General features: G+C 40.2%; 2 protein-coding genes across 2 annotated transcripts in view; one reads left to right on the top strand and one right to left on the bottom strand.

Annotated features, from left to right (window-relative positions):
- The window catches only part of LOC135934449 (EEF1A lysine methyltransferase 2), a 233,086-nt gene that overhangs the window by 208,202 nt on the left and 5,360 nt on the right, over positions 1-19,524 (bottom strand). The gene's annotated exons all lie outside the window — the stretch shown is intronic.
- Positions 533-19,524, top strand: part of LOC135934448 (uncharacterized) — a 56,422-nt gene continuing 37,430 nt past the window's right edge. The window contains exons 1-2 of the mRNA XM_065476193.1: positions 533-656; positions 11,399-11,623. Coding sequence (XP_065332265.1) covers positions 11,539-11,623 — 85 coding nt within the window. The 5' untranslated portion in view covers positions 533-656; positions 11,399-11,538. The remainder of the gene's footprint in view (positions 657-11,398; positions 11,624-19,524) is intronic.

Raw genomic sequence — 19,524 nt, 5'->3', positions numbered from 1 at the left:
TTTCATAAACATGGATTAGTTTTGAATGTTAAAAACCTAAATCACCACCTTTTCACAAAAACCCAAACACCTAGGTAAGGGCTGGTAAAACAAGAAATATGGCACTTATTAACATTAATTGTGAACCTTTCATGCTGAAAACTTTATTTATTATCTCTATTTTTGAATTCCTTATGTATTGATTCTATTTATTTCTATATTCATTCACTATTCAAAGCGCATAATCTTTATATGAGTTTTCAAAAACTGAATAATTAAGTATAAATATTAACTATTATATATGACCTTCAAATTTTAGAAAATCAAGAAAATTCCCCTTCTTTCTTTTGAGCTTTCTGTGGGCGAACTCGAAAAGGCGTGCGTCGCGGGTGCTCAAGCCAAAACAGCAACAGCCGCAACGTGATGCGTTAAGGGTCGTTCGTTGGGTCGGTGGCGGCTCTTTCTCTCGTGCTCTCTCGCTCGGGCATTTCGGGCGCAGTGTGTTTTATTCACGCATGTGCTACGAGATCGGCTGCCTGCTCGCCGGGTTGCAGCGCCTTCAGTCGAGTTTCACCCGCTCTCGCAGTTCAGTTGGTCCTCGCCTCTTCGTTCCAAGTTGAGTGCTACGCTCGCTTCATCCCTCTCCACTCGGCTCGTTCTGATATTCTACGTTTGTTGTAAGTATTGCTTTTCTTGTTGTATATAGAGGCTACATTTATTATTTTTGCTATAAATATTTTTCTGAACACTCTCATTTACTAATAACGAGATTTAAGTAGAATATGTAACAGAAGCTTACATTTTAAAGCAATTTTGTGTATGCTTTAGACAGAATGGATCGGTTTGCAGCGTTTGCACACATGGATATTTAGTCAACTTGATCATTTAAACTTTACACTTTAACCCTACAAACTACAAAAATAGGTTTTGCAGAACACTTTTCTTCTTCATTTCGCGTATTCATAATTTTACACTTTTTTATTTTATTTTTGGAAATTTCTCATACTGGAACAGATTTATTAATTATATAAAGCTCCACTAATAGATATAATCAAGTGATTCGAGCCAACATTTTAACTGCATGTGACAGAGTGACGTTTATTACTTGAGTACTAAAAATTAGCGCAAATTGGCAGCAGCTCGTCTGGGACTTCTTCGCTCTTATTCTCTCACACTCAGGATACACATACCGCGGGAGCTCGAAATTAACTTAGTTATGAGCTGGCGTTGCGGAGCGTCAAAAAGCGGCATTGCTACCGTTTTCCCTGCTTGTCCATCTTGCATTTCATTAAAAGTGCTACTCAGAGCTGCTTGCGACAGTTGCAAAAATGAACGCTATCTGTGCACAAAAGGACGTAACACAAACAGAGATATTGCGTGAAAGGCTGATTTTGCAACTTCACACAATGCATTGCACAAGAGATATTTTTCAACGCGCTCGTTCTCTCATTTCGATGAAACGCAAAGAGAGCCTGGTTGTTGCTTTTCCATTACGTTTTTTCTCAGTTCGTACACACACGCTCGCGCCGACGAGCTTTATTAATTTCCCACCGTTCCAGGTGAAAAAAGTGTTGGCGTGTGTTAACAAATGTCCCGAAATTTAATAATCTGCTGAAAATGGTTTCGCTTCCAACATTTTTTCCACTTCGTTCGCAAACGAGCTCTGAACTAAAGCAGCGTTTTTCCCACTTGTTTGCCTTTTCTATTAATTGGAAATAATAACCCTTTATTTTACGAGGGTTTAGTTTCACCGTGCCTGAATAAAAGTTTTCTCGATGAGCGTTGCAGAGAAACGATAGTACTAAATTACTATTGGAACGTGAATAGATTGAATATTACGCTCTAGAAGGCAAATTTTGAATTGGTTTTACACTCTTCTCTGATTTTAAACTAAATTCTTGTATTTTAGTGACGCATAACTTTGGGGTAAATTGACTCGTAAGTTGATCTGCTCGTTCAAAAGCTAAACTAATCCGGCGTTCAAAAAACTCTAAAAATGGTTTTGTAGTTATCGATAAGTTGGCATTCACGAACCATTTCGGTGAAAATATTCATTAATTGAATTAAAATCACCGCATTTAATTTTTTTATACTGAATCAGTAAATCAGTAAATGCTTGAATTTTATATAAAAGGATCACTAACCCAATAATCACCTTGGACCAAGAGCATAATAAGCATCAGCATCGTTAGCATTTGAATCATTCTGAAGCGAAGAGTGAATTGAACGATTTTGGTTGAAATCAGTATCGCTTTTCAGGGACTGGCTGGGTTGGCAGCGGAGGTTCGGTTTGCAGCAGCACGCGGAAAATTTGCGTGGTGCTCACTGAGTGTGAATGTTCTGTGTGCTGTTTACCGCGCGCCGACCGACTGACTGAGCATTAATTTAAACCAATCGCGCGTGACTAAATCGAGATTTCCAACAGCCGCCGTGGAGCTTCAGTGCGGCGCGGAATAATAATTACAGGCGAGTTGGTTTCTGCCTTTTCCGAGAGAGCAAACAAAAAGTGCGAAAGGAGGGGATGGATTCGCGAAAAAAACACAACTTTTACACTTGAAAGCGGCGAGAGAGGCAACTTTGAACGCGTGCGTGCAAAACGCACGGGACTGAACAATGAAGGGGAAAGCTCGGCGACTTACTACGCGCATACGTGTAAGTGGAGCTGTGTGTTTGGAAATCGGAAAAGCCGAGTAATTTCCACCATCGACTGCTACCTTTTTTCTCGGTGTTCATTGTTTCTGCATTTCCCCCTTCGTTGCTGGCTAAAGTACTTCCACCAGCGTCAGCAATTTGCTTGTAAGCAGAGTGCTTGTATGTGCGTTATTACCGTGAACGCGCTTTGTAGCTGAAAGGGTGAAATTTAAAAACGCCCACTTTTACTAATGGCGTAGTAATCAATTTGACTGCGGAGCATTTTTGTGCTTTAATTTTCGAACCTTTTTCTTTTCAATCTTTGCACATGCAAGTACCAATTACAAGTTTAAAAGAGTATGTCGTTCAAATGGTGCACCGAAGACAGTTACTTGAGTAGTAATTTTTTCAATTATTGATTTAGTCATCGATTTCTTTCAAATAATCCTTAAAATTCATTTTAATTAAACTAGGCTCATAGAATATAGAGGTTATGTTGCTTTTGTCTTATCATTTTTCTCAATCGTCATACTGTTTTATCTATAGCCACATGTTAATTATCTAAATGGATCTTGTGACGATTGGTCACTAGAATGTGGGAGATGCAATCTGCAAAAAGTGTGTTGCAATAATTGTGAGCCCGCAGTGTTAAGGAATTTCAGAATTCAACGGTCATACAATGAGTGTATCGCGATTCCGCAGAAATGCAATAAGTGCGGCATTAATTACTGTAGAAAAAATCATGGAAATATACTGTTTGCATTGCGACCACTCTTTGTTGAAATCAGTAGCTAAGTTTTTGCGTCTATGCTCTTTCACCGTGTAAGCTAACGTAAATAAGTGTAACTGTAAACATAAACTATTTCTAATTACTTTTCATGAATGAAGTCAAGGAAACTAGGCGGAAAGTGTCTAAAAGAGGCAGATTTATATCGAGCACATTGGGTATACTGATTGGCAATAGAGGCCGATTTCATGTTTCCCGAATTTGATTGAATTCTGTCATTTGAGAACATTAGTTGCTTCACTAAAATTTGACCTTTGTGAAAATTCACGGACTCCATTGCACAAGTAGAATAATTTCATTTCGAAAAAGGCCCCAAAAATACCAGCTTTCCTCCTGATATTGAGTTTCAACGTTTTCACATTGATATATTCATACGTACGCAAGAACGAAATTCGACGACACAAGGCGAGAAATATGATGAGATTCCAGCGAAATCCGAAAGCAGTTTCGGTTTCCCAGTCAACGCAGTCGTAGGAGCTAAGTCGCGGATCGTATCGCGGTGACAGGAGAGGGTCGTGGGTATATCTCCACATCAGCCGCTCATCATCTCCACCAGCAGCACACACGCACACATTTCTCGCGTCAATTTTTATTGCCTCCGGAGTGGTTGGGCGCGCAACACAGACGTTGGCGACCACCAGCAGCGATAAATTGCCACCGGGCCGTGCAAAAATGTCAAAGTGTATGAGATCTAAATCCAGTGAGCGAGCGTACATGCGTGATGCGAGCACACGTACTGCTGGCTGAGGGAGCGACCGGGTGCGGCTGTGTGTGTATCTGGGCGAGCGAGGTGAAAATGCTGCTCTGGCATCAATCATGTCCGCCAAATCCGCAAGCTTATTGAAAGCGGCCGCGGCCCTTGCAAACACATAATTTATCCTTTTCCGCGTCCGCATGGCAGGCCGTGTCTCACCGATGCGATTTTTGCTCGTGATGGCCTTTGTAAATGGACGTTTTGAAAATCAGCTTGGGTGATAATGTTTTTTAAGCAACGATGGCCTGAGAAATTTGCCGCTACACGGTTAAGCATATACACAGATACTGCTCTCATTGGACTGGAAAACAGGAAAAAGTGTTTGCAATTATGGCTTGTAAGTCGTAAAAATACTGACAAGGTTCATTCTAAATTTGGTTCCCTCCATTTGTATGAGGGATGAATAGCGATCTAAAAGTAAATTAATAACTTTCAGTGAAACTATTGAGCATAAGTTACAGTGGTGCGCTGAACCAGTGACCAAAAGGCAATTTTTTTACTCGCCACCGTGACTCATCCATTGACTTTGGTAATGGAAGGGTGGATGGGCAACGCCACATCAGTAGATTGGTTGTGTTGCGGGCAAAATGAAGAGCTCTCTCTCTCTCTCTCTCTCTCTCTCTCTCTCAAAATCAAATTGAGGAGCCAACTTAACATGAATAATACATTGCAAACTCTACTAAAGCTATTTTTTCGAAAGTCTTTTCGCTAAATCTAATCTTTAAACTAAAGGTAATCCACGATCTTTATTGGTTCATGGAAAGAAATGAGGAATATTTTAATTTTTTACGACACAAAAGATTTGCTCATATCATCTTTGCCTTTTTCGAAATTGTTTTTAACGTGGGTTTTATTTTAGTGTTTAAAAAGAGCCAAGCAGGGTTGAACCCAAAAATGATGAAACGAAAAATAAAAAATTCTTTTAAATTGTTCACTTCTAGAATGAGTAAGAGAAAAAATCCATCGTGCTGATTTCTTCTGGATTCTCTTTCCGGTTATCTGTTCTCTCGAAATCTTTGTACTCAAAAGCTATACTGCAGCAGTACGCCAGTACGCTTGCGATGATGAAATGCAAATTGCTTTCGAAGAGCACGTAATTAAAATTCACCAAGGTCTTGCTTCTTTTCAATATAAATTTCCGCAAACAGAAAAAGCCGTATTCTAATTCCCAGAGTGCAATTTGCAAGAGTGAATAACAGGGTGGAGCGTGAAGCTCGCAGCGAGTGCAGCAGCAGAGCTGTATGTAATCCTCGCGGTGCGGACCAAACTCGCTTGGCAAATCATCTGCAGGCTGTACCATGCTGCTTTTTTATTTTGCCTCTCGTCGTCGCCGTCGCGGTCGTCGTGGATCTGCAACGAAATGCAATATAAACGCGAAACGGCCAGCCAACACAACATTATTAACGTGCAGCCCGCCGTATCTCACCGCGCCGCTCGCTAGGTCAGAAGCAATTTCTTTAATGCGACTTCCGACGACCGGAGTAGCGGGAAGCGCATTAAAGTAAATGACGATGCAAAAAATTGCAGCCCGTCGCTATAGAGATAATCTGGTGCTATCCCATCCCAATCAAGAGAGCTTGTGGTTTAACAACTCTCATTAACAATCAAAGCCCAAGAAAAATGAAATAGCTGCAAATTTAAACAACTCTCATGCTGCAAAATTTAAACGAATATAAATTCATAAATGTTAAGAAGTACATTAAAAGTTACCGTTAATGTTCATAAATCATTATTTAAATATTTTAATCACAACTATATGAACCAAGGCTTGTTTAGTTAACTGAACTTTGATTTACTGATTTAATTTGAGGGAACGCGGTGATCAAAACATTGAAATTAACTTTCCCTACGAATGTTATTAAAACTTTTGAGTTGCAAATATAATTCTTACTCATTAAAAATTTAATTTTATTATAATATAAAAATAGTAAAAATTTTCATAGAAAACGCATTTTGGGTCCAAGATAAAAATTACAGCCAAGTAAAATGTGTTGAATTTGAAAATGATCATAAATACTCTTTTTAGTACAGATTGTTCTCTAAACAAAACTTTAACACTCTAAATCAACTTCAATAAGCTATTAAATCCCAGTCAGTTGCATCAGCACAGACTAATAAAATACATTTAGTTAGAAGAGTATGACAAAGAACTAGTAGGGTGACAAAGGAATGAAAAATTGTTTTTCCTTGGAAAAAGCAATAGGTGGGTGAGCCTCAATTCCAGCTGAGGGAAAGAAGCTGCAGCCTTTTCTCTCGCAAATTGCTTCACAGGAGAAAAGTAATGTGCTCGCTTTTTAATGGGAAAAGTTTGTCTCGCACACACAGAGGCTGGCAGGCGGGCAGGCGATCTAGCAGACACCGAACGAAAGCAAATACAAAGCGGCAGATCAGCCGGCGGGTGGTATTTCGGGCCCATTCATGACTTGCATCGCGATCGGCGCTAATTTTTCGTCGCAGAGGGCGAGTGTCGGGCGAGAAACAAATGCGTCACGCCGTGATACATCAGACCAGGTCACCGGTTACGATCCTGCACCAACTTTTTCGTGCCTTGAATTGCGATTTAATTCGGTGTCCATCAATTGTTGCCTCAATTGTAACTTGCATAATTTTTTAATAGGTTTTAGGTTATCTTTTAATTTAATCGGGATTAAATGGGTGAATCAAAAATTGAAATTCACAAGGAATAAATATTTTATGCCCTCAATAACTCTTTGCAAAACAAAATTAATTAACGAAAGATTATTCCTTCAATAGTGTGTTAAATAATTACTATAATCACTGCCGCTCGTGCAGCAGCAAAAGCAAATCGTGGCAGTTTGTGGCATTGACACATAATAATGTATGAGATTGGCAACTCCACACAAATGAAAGGGCATGCTTCTGGCTAGTGGTGAACACGGTCTGCTAGTTTTTGCATTTGTACAGGCAGAGTTTAATAATGAAAGGCTGGCGAGCGTTGCATTTTCAGTGAATTCAGAGCGCACAGCGCCGCCTATTAACGGATGCACGCGCTATTTCCTCTGCTGAAATAGCAATTCTGTTCGCTCTGATTGCTTTCAGGCACTCGTTCATTTGAATATTTTCATCGCAGCGTGCATTTAATTCAAATGTTTTGGTTTTGGTTAACATTTGTGCTCCAATTAATAGGCGGGATTCTATTCAACGATATTATGCATAGTACTCTTGATGAGTTGCATCAATTTTTCTTGCACATAGAATATGTATGTTCTAAATTAATGGCATAAGAGGAATTTCAACTCTATACTCGTATAAAAATTATTTTCAAGTTGGTGGGTTGCAGCTGCAGAGTAGCACTACTGCTGAATAGGATCATTAGGATATAATACTAAGCATACATTTTTAATGCTATCCCAACGTATGAAATCATAAAGCAACTTTTGCGCGTGCGGAACGAGGGGCCTTTTTGAAAGGCACTTGGAAAGCGAAGTTTGGGTAGTAAAATTTTATGGGCTCGGCCAGCTCTTAATGCCGAGAATAAAAGATATGCTTGCGGGGCTTATCTGCGTGCGACGCGCATTAATTCGTCGGGCAGGTCATTGTGCCGCCGCTGTAATTCAATAATGAAATCGTTCAACTACCCATCAGGGTTTCACCGCACCCAGCAATTGCCTCGATGTCATAATTCGGCCAAAGTCCCGGGATTAGCATCTGTGCAAAATTATGCTCTCGCTCGTCCGACAGCCAGCATAACGCCCATGACTCGGCACTCGTAACGCCGCTGTTGTTGGCCACAAAAGGCGCATTAATCTCGCTGAACGAATCTCGCAATTCCATTCCCTTAGCCATTGTCTTCCCTTTTTTGGCTCGTGTGTGGTAATCGAATCTTCTATATCGCTTTTAGCTGAGGTCGAAAACTAAATAACATCAACCCGGATGGGCGTAAAACTGCTCAGTCGTGTGGTGCTCAATTGGCTGCGATCATCGAATGCAGAGGAATATAGCAGTGGAGGAGAATTCAAATGGCATCAATGATGAAATAATATATCTTATGGAAGATAAAAACATGCAGAACCGGGAATGAAATAAGAATTTTATTTCTGAAGTTTGTTTTAATTAAATAAAAAATATCTGGGTTCGTGGGAGCAAATTAATCTTCAAATTTTGACCATGGAACTTTATATCGATCTAGCGATTGGCAATGCGTCGAAAATTTGCGTACGGGCCACAACATTTCAAATGGAACTGGCATCAGTGGTAATTGCAGCTGCAGAGAGCAGTCGTTGCGCCTATTCGACTGGTATTAACGGAAGCCAGAAGATTAGCGCAGTGGGTCGACGGTTTCGCGTGGCGTGCGGATTATGAAGCGAAATTTCGTCGTGTGCTGAGCTCTCATCTGATTCAATTTGGCGCCGACGAGCTAATGGCCCTTGCCTTTTTTGCCATGCACGTTCCTCTCGTAACGATTTATTCGTTCCTTTCTCCAAAATTTGCCAAATAGAAGTTGCAATTGTTTGGAATGTTTTCTTTATGTTACTCAGAGATTGAATTTTATCACAAGGCCACCTGTATATAAGGAAGATTGTAAATATAGAATCGTTCAGTTAGCTCAACCATCAATTGGCGAATTAAAAATTTAGAACCATGTAAAACATATTCTCCGAGCTAAAGTCATAATTTGTTATTATTTATATTGTACTCCACAGAGAATATATTTTTGGATGAGACATTGCTGTGCTCCATAATTGCGCGTCATAAATCGCGGTCTCGACGGGGGATCGCGGATTTGCAGCCACCGACTGGGAAAATAGATCAAGTCTCAGATTTTCCACTCTATTTCTCTTTCCTTTGGTGTAGCCCCCTGCGTTCATAATGCATTATTTGTTTCTAGAAGCGCCGTCGAAAAATGACGACAAACTTGCGCTAAGGAAAATTAATTTTCCCTTCTCATGCACGCGTCCACGGCAGGATATTATTTATATTTTCTGCTCGTTTTCATTGCGAATATACAACGCTGTGCCTTTCAGCATTTTGCATAAGGAAATGACTAGCTAAAATCAATTTGTTCCAGTAACTGGAAAGAGGAAAGAGAAATTGAACAGATTTCCATATTCCTTTTAACAAACGATTGAGAAAATCCCTGAAGAAATTCATTTAATGGCTGTTTCCATCTCCATTTTAACATTTAAACTGTCTTCCTAAGCATCTCGTGGTTTCCTTTCTCTGTTTGTCTGTTTGACGAGCCGGTCCCATTTTGGAAGACATGCAGCAAATAAACACTAGCATATTCAAAATTTTGCTAGATTCATCCCTTCTGTTACCGAGGCATTAGCTCGTCCATACCATTTTTTGAAAAGCCCTTTAGCCGGCGTTACATATAGTCTTTTATGCTCACGGTATCCTGATGTAAATCCAGCTCAGTGTTTTCCCTCCACTTGAGAAAAGCCTTTTCAAACAAGCCGAGCCCAATTTTCGCAGAAAGAGCAGGTAAAAATAAATATTCTGCGAGCGGGTGCGCGCCATGAAAAATTTAGGTGCGTGCACACAGCTCGCAGACGAATTTGGCTTGGTACATCGGTCTTCCACTTCGAGGGTTGCTAGCGCACTTTCTCGATCTGATCACGATTCCGGACCCGCCAAAGACGCAAAAAACAACAGAGAGGGAAGCGCTATTTCGGTGCTGCTCGTGCGTGCAGCTAAATTTGCCAAGGAAAACAGACCCGAATGCACACACAACCATTTTACGGCTGAAAACTCCAGCACCAGTCCACCTTGAATTTCAATTAAACTTGCTTCCATCAGGATCCACTCTGCACATTGAATGAATAATGTATTTTTGTTTGTTCCACGAAAATACAAGGTGGCCAGATGGCCATTTTGTATTTATGAATAAGTTTTACTCAATTGATTAAAATTATGAGTAGAGTGCTTGAAATTTCATATTCAAGTACAGTAAATTAGAAATGAGGGAAGAACGCGAAGACCTAATATTGACGGCTCAAAGGGCATTGGAAAAATGGGAGGGACGTTGTTAAAGAAGAGAACAAAGGATCATGACATTTAATGTTGCAAAGGCTGAGTTACGATTGAGACTGAGTTGATATTCCATTTACCACTTGTGTAAATCCATGTTAAATTTAAAGGATTTAAAAATGAAAGCCCCTGCTCGGATAGCTTTCAGATTGTTTTATCTTTTGTTATCCTTTGCACTGCCCGTACATCGTGGAAATCACAACGGTCGCCACTCTTTGTGAAATTCTGTTGGAAGGATAATATCAAACGACCTAGCCAAAAAGCATGCAGCAAAGATCAAAGCAGCAGGTTGAGAGAGCGAACGAAACGCAGAATTAAACTCCGCTTCCTGCGCGCCGACGGCAAATCCGAAAATTAACTCCTGCGAGACTCTCCCTCTCTCGTTCCTTCGTTCGGCCGTAAAATGGAAATTAAAAGCAAAAAAAATGCTGACAAAGAAAAATGCGCGTTATCGCCAAGCAAAAAGAGAGAAAGCCGAATGGGGGTGGCTCGGCGCTCGTACACACACGAGTTGTATGCTAAACCGCAAACAAGAATAAAGCGAAAAAACCGCCACCACAAATGAAAATACACTAAGCGGAATCTCTGGACGCACGTCCAATTACATAATTTTTTCTCCTGCGAAACAGGTAGTTGGAGTTTTGCCCACTGGACTCAGCAGCGATGTAAAAATATTTATCAACGGCCTCGCAGGTAAATAAAACACTGTGATGCATGAGCATAATCACGGAGGTCGTAAAGTTGCGTGTTTGCGTCGCACCTAATGCTGATTTACGTGCGTAATCGCTTCAACCACGACCTCTTTGTCCTTGACTCTGCCTGGGAAAGAAATTTTAGCAAAAAATTATGGGAGTTTTAATTACCTTGTTTAATTAGATGAAATTGTTGTACCCATTATTAAATCTGAGTAATGATTACACTTAAAAATAAGTTAGAAAACATGGAGGGTAAGGAAATATTTTGCACAGTAATTATATGTACATGTAAACCTACTGCGTATATTGGAGGCATTACGAGGGGAATTTTTAATTCATTCGTAAAGAACTCCTAATTTTTCAAAAGACAAAATTCACTTTTCCTTTCAATAGCGCTTCACTGAGCAATAAAAATTTAATTTTTTATTTGATTTGAAAACGAATGACTGTTAATTTTACTACATGGTTGCGATTGAAGCTTAGATTGCGGCAATATAATCACCGTTTGTAATATCTGGAAAAAGCTGAATCATTAATGTTTGCACGGCTCCATTGTTTCAGGAGGGTAGAGAGAATGGTCGCGTTGCAAAAAGTGTAAAAAGCGCCGACAGGCAGCTGAGTTGGTCCTTTCTCTGCGTCCGTGTGTGCGTGAGTCGGAAAAGGAAGGAAGAAAAGAAGCTACTCACTGGGCGGTTGATAATATGTGCGGTCAAAAGAAGATGGTGAGACGGCATCAACAACAGCTCGTGCTCGCCCTGCCGCTACTGCTCTTCTTATTCAGCTCAGGTAAGCAGACTTCTCTCTTCCTAAACGGGTTAAAAACAAAAACAGCAGACGGCCGCTTTCTCTCGCTCCAAATGATTCCGTGTGTGTAACAAAAGCAGAGGAACAGCCCGTGAGAATATAAAAGAATGGGTGGCTGCCGGAGAAGAAGACGAAAATTCCGCTGTTTACCCTCTCATCTTGCACCATTTGTACTGACGAGCCAAAGGGACGAACGAGCCTCCTTTTAAACGGGCCATTTTCCATGTTTTCTGCTAATTTTAATTGAATATTTGAAACATTTTTAACTTTGCGTACTTTTTAGTGAATTGTGTTACAGCAAAAAGTTTTGCCTGATATTAATTGAGGCAGTTTTACGAATTAATTAAAAATATAATTTCATTTTTATAATTATGGGTTTTAATAAATGTCATTTGTCCAGATTCAAAAAAAAAAATCGTTTGTACGTTTCAGAACTTCCCAGGCCGTTTCTTCATTTTTGTTATGAAGCCTGAAGACCCAAAAAGTCAAGATCTTGTGTTTCAGTTCGTAATTTCCCCACTGTTCTGAATGCACGCCAAGAGTTTTTGCGGCTGCAGCCCACGTGTCAGGTGGCCCTCGTTTCTCTTGCAAAGGACAAAGCGTGCGTGCACTGTGTGTGAGCGTCATGATGAGATGATTCACGTACATTACGACTGCTCGCTCTGGCACAATGGTGGAATAAAAGTTTCATAAACGAGATACGAAGAGACGAGTTAGGGAAGAGACGTGCAAAGAAGAAAAACTGTTGCTGGATGGGTTTAAATTTTATTTTTGTCAGCCTCTTGCTCTTTCTCTCTGCGGAGCCTTTTTCTCTCTCGGGCCCCCGCTCGTCATTTGTTCCCCGTCAAGGAGACGCAAACAACATGCTACCTCTTCATGCTGTCGGCCTAAATATTTCAGAGATGCTCTCTCGTTTTTGCATTGACATACATGCACGCGTGCGCGCCCTCGTTCGTGTCATGTCGTTTCGCCCGCGATGCCAAATATTTAATAACGTCCATACCGAGCACTCGAGAATAATCAACAAGAACCTCTGCTTCGTGATTCACGTCTTATTTGTTCATCCATGAAATAAAGTCCGTTTCATTTTTCGGAGGACTTTATTCTCATTTAAAACATAGATGAGCGAAACATTTCATTTTTGGGGTTAACCATCGAAATCAAAATTGGTAGCGGGAAAAATATGAAATTTACATAATATATTGTAAGATATGCAAGAGATTTAGTTTGAAACTAATTTTGACCTCCGTCTTAAAATTTACGAGACACTTCAGAAATGTATGGCAAAAGTGGCGTTTGAATGAATTGTAGCGGTTCCCGCTCACACTCGCGTTAACTTAGTTTGTAACCTTTAGATGTCACTTGTAACTGTATGATAAGCTTTGCTCATTTACCCTGTATAATCCACCTTCACTGACCGCTCACCTACGCACGCATACGGTCATGTGCTACTCTCACGCTCCCTGGCCAGGAGCCGCAAAAGCGAGAAGTAAATTACCTTACTGTAAATGTTAGACCCGAAGACTTTACCGGGGTAAGAATATTATTCACTGTGATAATTATTGTTATTCTCGACTCGCATATTGATGCGTATATTTATTGTTTATATATTGACTTTCCTTTGAGATTTTATTGTGAATATTTATAATGTAAAACTTTACAGTTTTAATTATGGATTAAATCTACGTCTACAAAGGAACCAGATGCATTTCCTTTTGGCTCGAACCGAGTAACCCACAGAATGAATATTGTTGCCATTCTCTTGTAAATCGTTTCAAAGGCCCAATATTGTTATATATTCCTGAAGTGTCTCGTAACTGCGCAAGCACCATATTTATATGAATTTCAAAAAGATCCCACGGCATACCTAATTTCATTTCGACAATTGATCCCAAAAATAAAACATACGCACTCAGATATTACTAAACTGGTTTTGGAGTTGAAATTGAAACCATTTTCATGAGAAACGAACAAACAGATAAATTGATACAAAGATCTATTCCAACAAAAGGATAAAGTCTAGTTTTCAATTTTCTCTGCTATATACTTAATACATGTACATGTATATTTTGGAGGCTATATTTAACACATAATTACATGAAATTCTGGGAATGACCTTATATGAATCAGGGGAATATAAAGATGGAAAATTCTTAAACAGAAAGAAATCAAATGACAATTGAAGGCTAAGACAGAGAACAATCCAGTCAGCTAGTTATGCAGTCCCGGACAGCTGACGAGCCGGGCAAAATGCCTACCTGCGAAATACTGCTGCTCCCGTCAAGACCGTGGGATTAACGCTGTACGATATATTTATAATTTAAACTGACTTTGAATGCGCAATAAAAAGTATCGGAAAAACATTTTTGGAAACAAAAACGAACAATAATGAAATGGGCTGCAGGTTGTCCAGTCAGTCGTTGTCAAAGCAGACACAAATCAGGCGGAAAATCCTGCGAGCCAGAGTCTGCAAAATAATCAGCGAAATAACAAGAGCTTTTGTAAGCAGATTACCGAACGGCAAAATCCGGCGGCGGACACATTTTGCATTTTGCCAACAATAATCCAATGGGATCGTCGCAAAAATGCGATCGCCGCCGGGGACACGCACGTTCCACGCTGTTTTTTCTCTCTCGTGAGCGCTTTTTCCACTGCTTAATTCGACACGCAGCAGAATTGGCAGTTTTCGCCATTAATAAATATCTGCCGGCTCTGTGCGTTTCCAATTTAGTTTCGCACACGACAGAAGCGGCGTTACTACTGCTTCCGCTGTGGCTTTGATGAGCACGTCTCGCTAGCCTATCAATAATGTACTCTTTTTTAGACGGGGAAATGTACTCGTATCAACAGACGGAACACGCGTTTTGCTGCGAACATGCTTTGCAATCATCGGTCTGTTTACTTTCCTCATTTGTGCTCGACTTTTAATGACACGCACTTCTTCTCAAAATGTGGCCGCTTTTTGCCCGGTCATTTCGCTGTGAAACTGTGACGTAACAGGGAAATGAAATTTACATTAGCAGAGAATGTAGTTTTTTCCATACTGTACAACTTCTGCGTCACGTATTTGACTTTTATTTATGGTGGAGTGAGAAAAAATACTTCAACTTTCACATTCGAGGAACTGAACTTGCATTTATGGACAACATTTGCACTGCTTCATTCCACGACTTTGCTGCGGTAATTATGAATATAGTTTGAACGTCAAGTCTTAGCAGAGTTGAAGCAAGAATTGCATGCACTATTTAATAGTTTTGCACGAGTATTCAATAACAATTTATTAAACATTCATGTGGCACCCTTTTGCACAATGGGGGGTCAAAGCACGGCGGTTCTTGCGGCATTTAATTAAGTTCGAGCCCGCAGAGCAGTGGGTGAGAGAGCCAACCAGAGTTTCTCAACAATCAATCTTAGCAAACTTCATTAGAAGCAGCTATTCTGCCAGCACCAGCAGCAGCTGCACACTTTATTTGCACGTATGTGCAAGTGAGTGCCCGCCCTCCCACGAAAGCTCAAGGTGTGCTCCTGGATTAGGCAAATTCGTGGAGGGTGGTGTGGAAGATTGCGCCTGCTGTCCCCCAAGCGCGAACCGAAACTCTCAAATGCTAGATCTAATTGACGTGGTAGGCAAGAACGTGGGAACCTAAGAGCAGGTAGCAAAAGCGATCAAAGAGCGATTTTCCAAACACTAACTTGCCAACTTCGATTTTAACAACACTTGCCAAGTCACATTTGCAACCATTTTTTATTGACTACACATTTCACAAATAAAAAGTAGAGCGCTCTTTTTTAGGCTTTGTATTAACTATCTTGAAGAAAATTAAATGGATGGCCCTTCTTGTTTCAAAAGAATCGAACAAATTTAATTTGGCCTGGTTTGTGTTATATTTTAGGTTCATATAATGAGCAAAAAATAACTCAATGAAAATATCTAAAGTCGTTAAATAATGACGAGACGAACATCATTAAATGAATATGAGCAGGTAAATTTCCTAGTCTTCCTAGAAACCAACTAATTCTTGAGTTTAGGCCCATGATTTGAGCCCAGATAACATCTTCAATTATTGATCAATAAGCACTTTTAATTATTTTAGGGAACCAAAAATATAAAAATGCCTTTTTAGAGCAGTGTCGCTACCTGAAGTTATACTTATATCTCTAATCGTGTAGATATGCTCTACGCTGGTGAGATTTAAAGTATTTTGTTTATTAAATTAGATTGATTTAGGTGTTATAATCAAAAGTAAAATATTATTTTTTTAATGATTTCAACGTCATTAAAAATAAATGCGATGTATTGGTTTTAAGAATGTTTTTATCTGCTTTGATTGTTTAAGATGGTTTTAAAATTTTAATTAATTATTCTTGCGAATTGTCAGTAACAAGGAACAAGGAGCTACCCCAATTGATGATCCTACACGTACGTATATAGTCGATGTGTAAAATGCCTTTCAACTTGTTCAAAATACTACTTGCACTGTATGTTAAATTGCAATTTAATTCTAATTTCTACTAGAATTGCCTACCACCTAGAAACTGAGTGAGGGAAACATTTTAGCGTTGTAATGCAACTAACATTTTTCCCATTGTTGGACGTACTCCCGCAGTAGTTAATAAGATACAAAGCGGCCTGGCTGAGCGGTCAGTCGTGTGTTGGTGAGAGCTCAGTTGATGGGAACGCGCGCAGCGTGTGTCGGAGCGGCCAGACGCACTGGCAAAATAAAAAGCTGACAAACACACTCACGCAGCCGTAGCCTTTCTTCTCGTTTGTTCGCGCGCACGGCGTGGCATCTGTGCGTTGTTCAGGCAGAAATATTGCGCCGGCTGCTCCAACAACAATGCCCGCTCGCGCAATTTACGCGCAGTAAAAGCTGCCATTGGCTGCATGGACACGGTCGGCCGAACGGCCGGCCACGAGTGTTTTATTTTTACACGTAATTTGCCGGACAAACGGGCCGCGGATAAATTTGCCACTCTGTCAGCAGAGCTCGGCAAATATTTGCCGGTTGGGCAAACGCCTGGGAAAATGAAAAGGCGACAAATGCGTTTGCTTTTTGCCGCAGTGACTGTAAATTGAGTCTTCTCCCTGTTTCTCTGGCAAATAATGAATGGGCAGGAAAACCACCAAGCTTTCCGAGGGTTTGGTTTCACACAAAGGGCTGATATTTGCCATTTTTCAGTGTGGATGTCATTATTTTGTTTGCAAACGAGAGCGATAACGTTAAGTCTATGTTCAGCTTAAAAAGAGGTTTTCAAAGGCAATGAGTTTAAAGCAATATATTTAAGGCAAGAAACTAGCTAATTTCTTGACTATCGTCATTTTAAGTAAAATGTTTAAAGGATAACGTAAATTACATAATCCCCTTGAAAAATCCTAGTTAAGTGAAGTAGAACAAAAGTGTATAATAAATAATCATCTCACAGAATTTAATTATTAAATAAGCGTTGTAAAATTTCTCGAAAACAATGTTAAGCTCACTGAATGTTTTACCGTCAGATAACGAAAGGGAAATGGAACTGGAGAGTAATTTTGTGGCATCGATTCACTTTCTTCAGCACCAGCCTTTAGATTTACTCGTTCTGAGTCAAAAAGTAATTTATTGAAATTGTTCATAATGGAGCATAATGACTTCCTGCCTCACATTTCAAACGCAGACACTTTGACGAGCCATCTCTATCATGCGCAGCTGCAGGAGTCATTCGCGTAAACGTCCTCTCCACTATGCGTTTTAATCAGCGCAGAATGAAGTTGTGAAAGACGTATTAACCAAGCGAGCAAGCACTCGGAGCAGCGGTCTGCGGACGGCGCACACTTAAAACCAATTACACAATAAGATGAGATTTTAATGCAAAGACTCCTTCAAACTGTGACTGACTCACTTGAGCGTATTATTCCGCACGAAAGAGAGTTCACTTTTGCTCCTGGGGAGCGTGCTCCTTTTTTCAACTTTAATCTCATTTCCATTTTATTGCACACGCCGCAGATTATGTCCTCTTGGCTGCCGAACTCACGAATTTCGCCCATCCAGCCGCAGCAGCGGACCGATGCTGCCGGCAAACGAACGAACTCTTGCCCCGATTGTTATTTGCAAATAATCGACAGCGCGCAGGATTACATGCTCTGCGCCTGACAGAGTAGTTTGCTCAATCCTAGGGAAAAACTAGATTGTAATTCGATTGTTCAGTTTTCCACGGTGGCAAATGGAGAGAAATAGAGAGGAGATTCTCTCTCATCCTACTTTCCCTAACGTCCCATGGGCTTGGTCTCCAAGTCAAACAAAAGGAAACAAATTCAATTTACTGATTATTCAGTGGAAAGGAAATCGGAATTGCTCCGCATTTCCTAGGCGCAGAATGAACACATTTGCAAAAGGTTTGAGGCGAAACGGAAGCCGAGTGTGATTGGGGCGAAGTGACTTTTGTTGGTTGAGAGTTGAAATGGTTTAACTCATAGCAAATATATCATAGTTTGAAAATTCCGATTGATAATTAAGCTCCCGAATGAATGAAATGCACGTGATGTTTGAAGGATTCAATAGATAAAATGATCACCTTGTTAGTTAACTTAAATATGATGTAAAAAGTATCTGCGTGCTACGCAATCCTGTTTCAAATTTGTCTTCTTCACACTGAATAAAATTTGTTCAATTATTTGTCTGCATATCCTTCACTTCTTCTCTTGGAGATGAATTTAAAATTCCGCCAACGCCACAATCTACATTAGATGTCATTATGTGACAGATTGTAATCAGAGGACATTAAAGTCGGTTTCCTAGCTAATTGTAAGCGGTATAATCACAAAACCACTTTCGCCTTTAAGTGATTGAATTCAGAAGTCTAAAAAATACCTAAGACCGACATGTGTGATAAAAGTAGAAGACTATTCAAAATGTAGCACAAACTTAAATCAAATATTACTCAAATTTTCTTATGCAAGTGGTATAACCAAATTAACCAAACAAATACACATGGTTCTAAAGGCTACTATCCTTAGTTTAAAGTTGCAATAATTATTCACAAACAAACACAAGTTAAAAAACGGACAATAGAAATGCAACAATTATTACATTAGAATTTAAAATTGCCGCTCTCATGCTTGCCAGGAGATAGGAACGTAGAGTGTAGGATAGTAGAGATTAGGATCCGACAATGGGCTACAAAAATCCTGTTACCCTCTATAAGAATTTCATTGGGAGTAACAGGATTGTCGGATCTATCCATAAGTAGATTAAATACTATCCTTATCAGGGGGCCATGATATGTAACTTCCTTAGTAGCGAGAACAGTTTAAAACGCCAAGGAATTCAAGAGGAAATTATATGTATTCCGTTTTAAGCTCAACTTGGAAGCTTTCCAGTAGTCTAGAATTTAGCTTGGTGGTTTGTGATTTCGTCGATTTTCTACGTTAGCCTGACGAATTGGTATTTTTTGCCCTGACGGTCAGAGCGTCGGACACACGTCAACGGGCCCAGCACCGGCCGCTGGAGATCGATACGCGAATAAATGTCGGCCGGGCCACTCGCTCGCTGGGACCATGGGTCAGATTAATTAAAAATCAGCGTCGCCAGCAGCAAACGCGTCGTGCATCGGCGATCACCGCTAATTGCCGTCGCCGCCAATCGGCTGAGTGACAGCGCACTTTCTGGTCCATTGAAACTGACGCATCGACAAACAAATAACACACACTCCGCGTGAAAAGCCTCAGCTGAGCCCCAAAAGTCACTCACGAAAATTCGGAAAACGAATTCGAGTGCGGTGAATGAAGGTGAACTTTGTTGACTTCAGTTTTTGCACTGTACAAATAACATTTGTCAATTCCAATTGATTTTAAACGAAACGACTTTAAGGTTTTCTTTATATTTCTGGAATTTAATTTGCAGCAT

The sequence above is a fragment of the Cloeon dipterum genome, chromosome 1 (genome assembly GCF_949628265.1).
Source record: "Cloeon dipterum chromosome 1, ieCloDipt1.1, whole genome shotgun sequence".
Lineage (NCBI taxonomy): Eukaryota > Metazoa > Arthropoda > Insecta > Ephemeroptera > Baetidae > Cloeon > Cloeon dipterum.
Note: the sequence above shows the minus strand (reverse complement) of the source record. Positions and strands in the feature narration are given on the sequence as shown.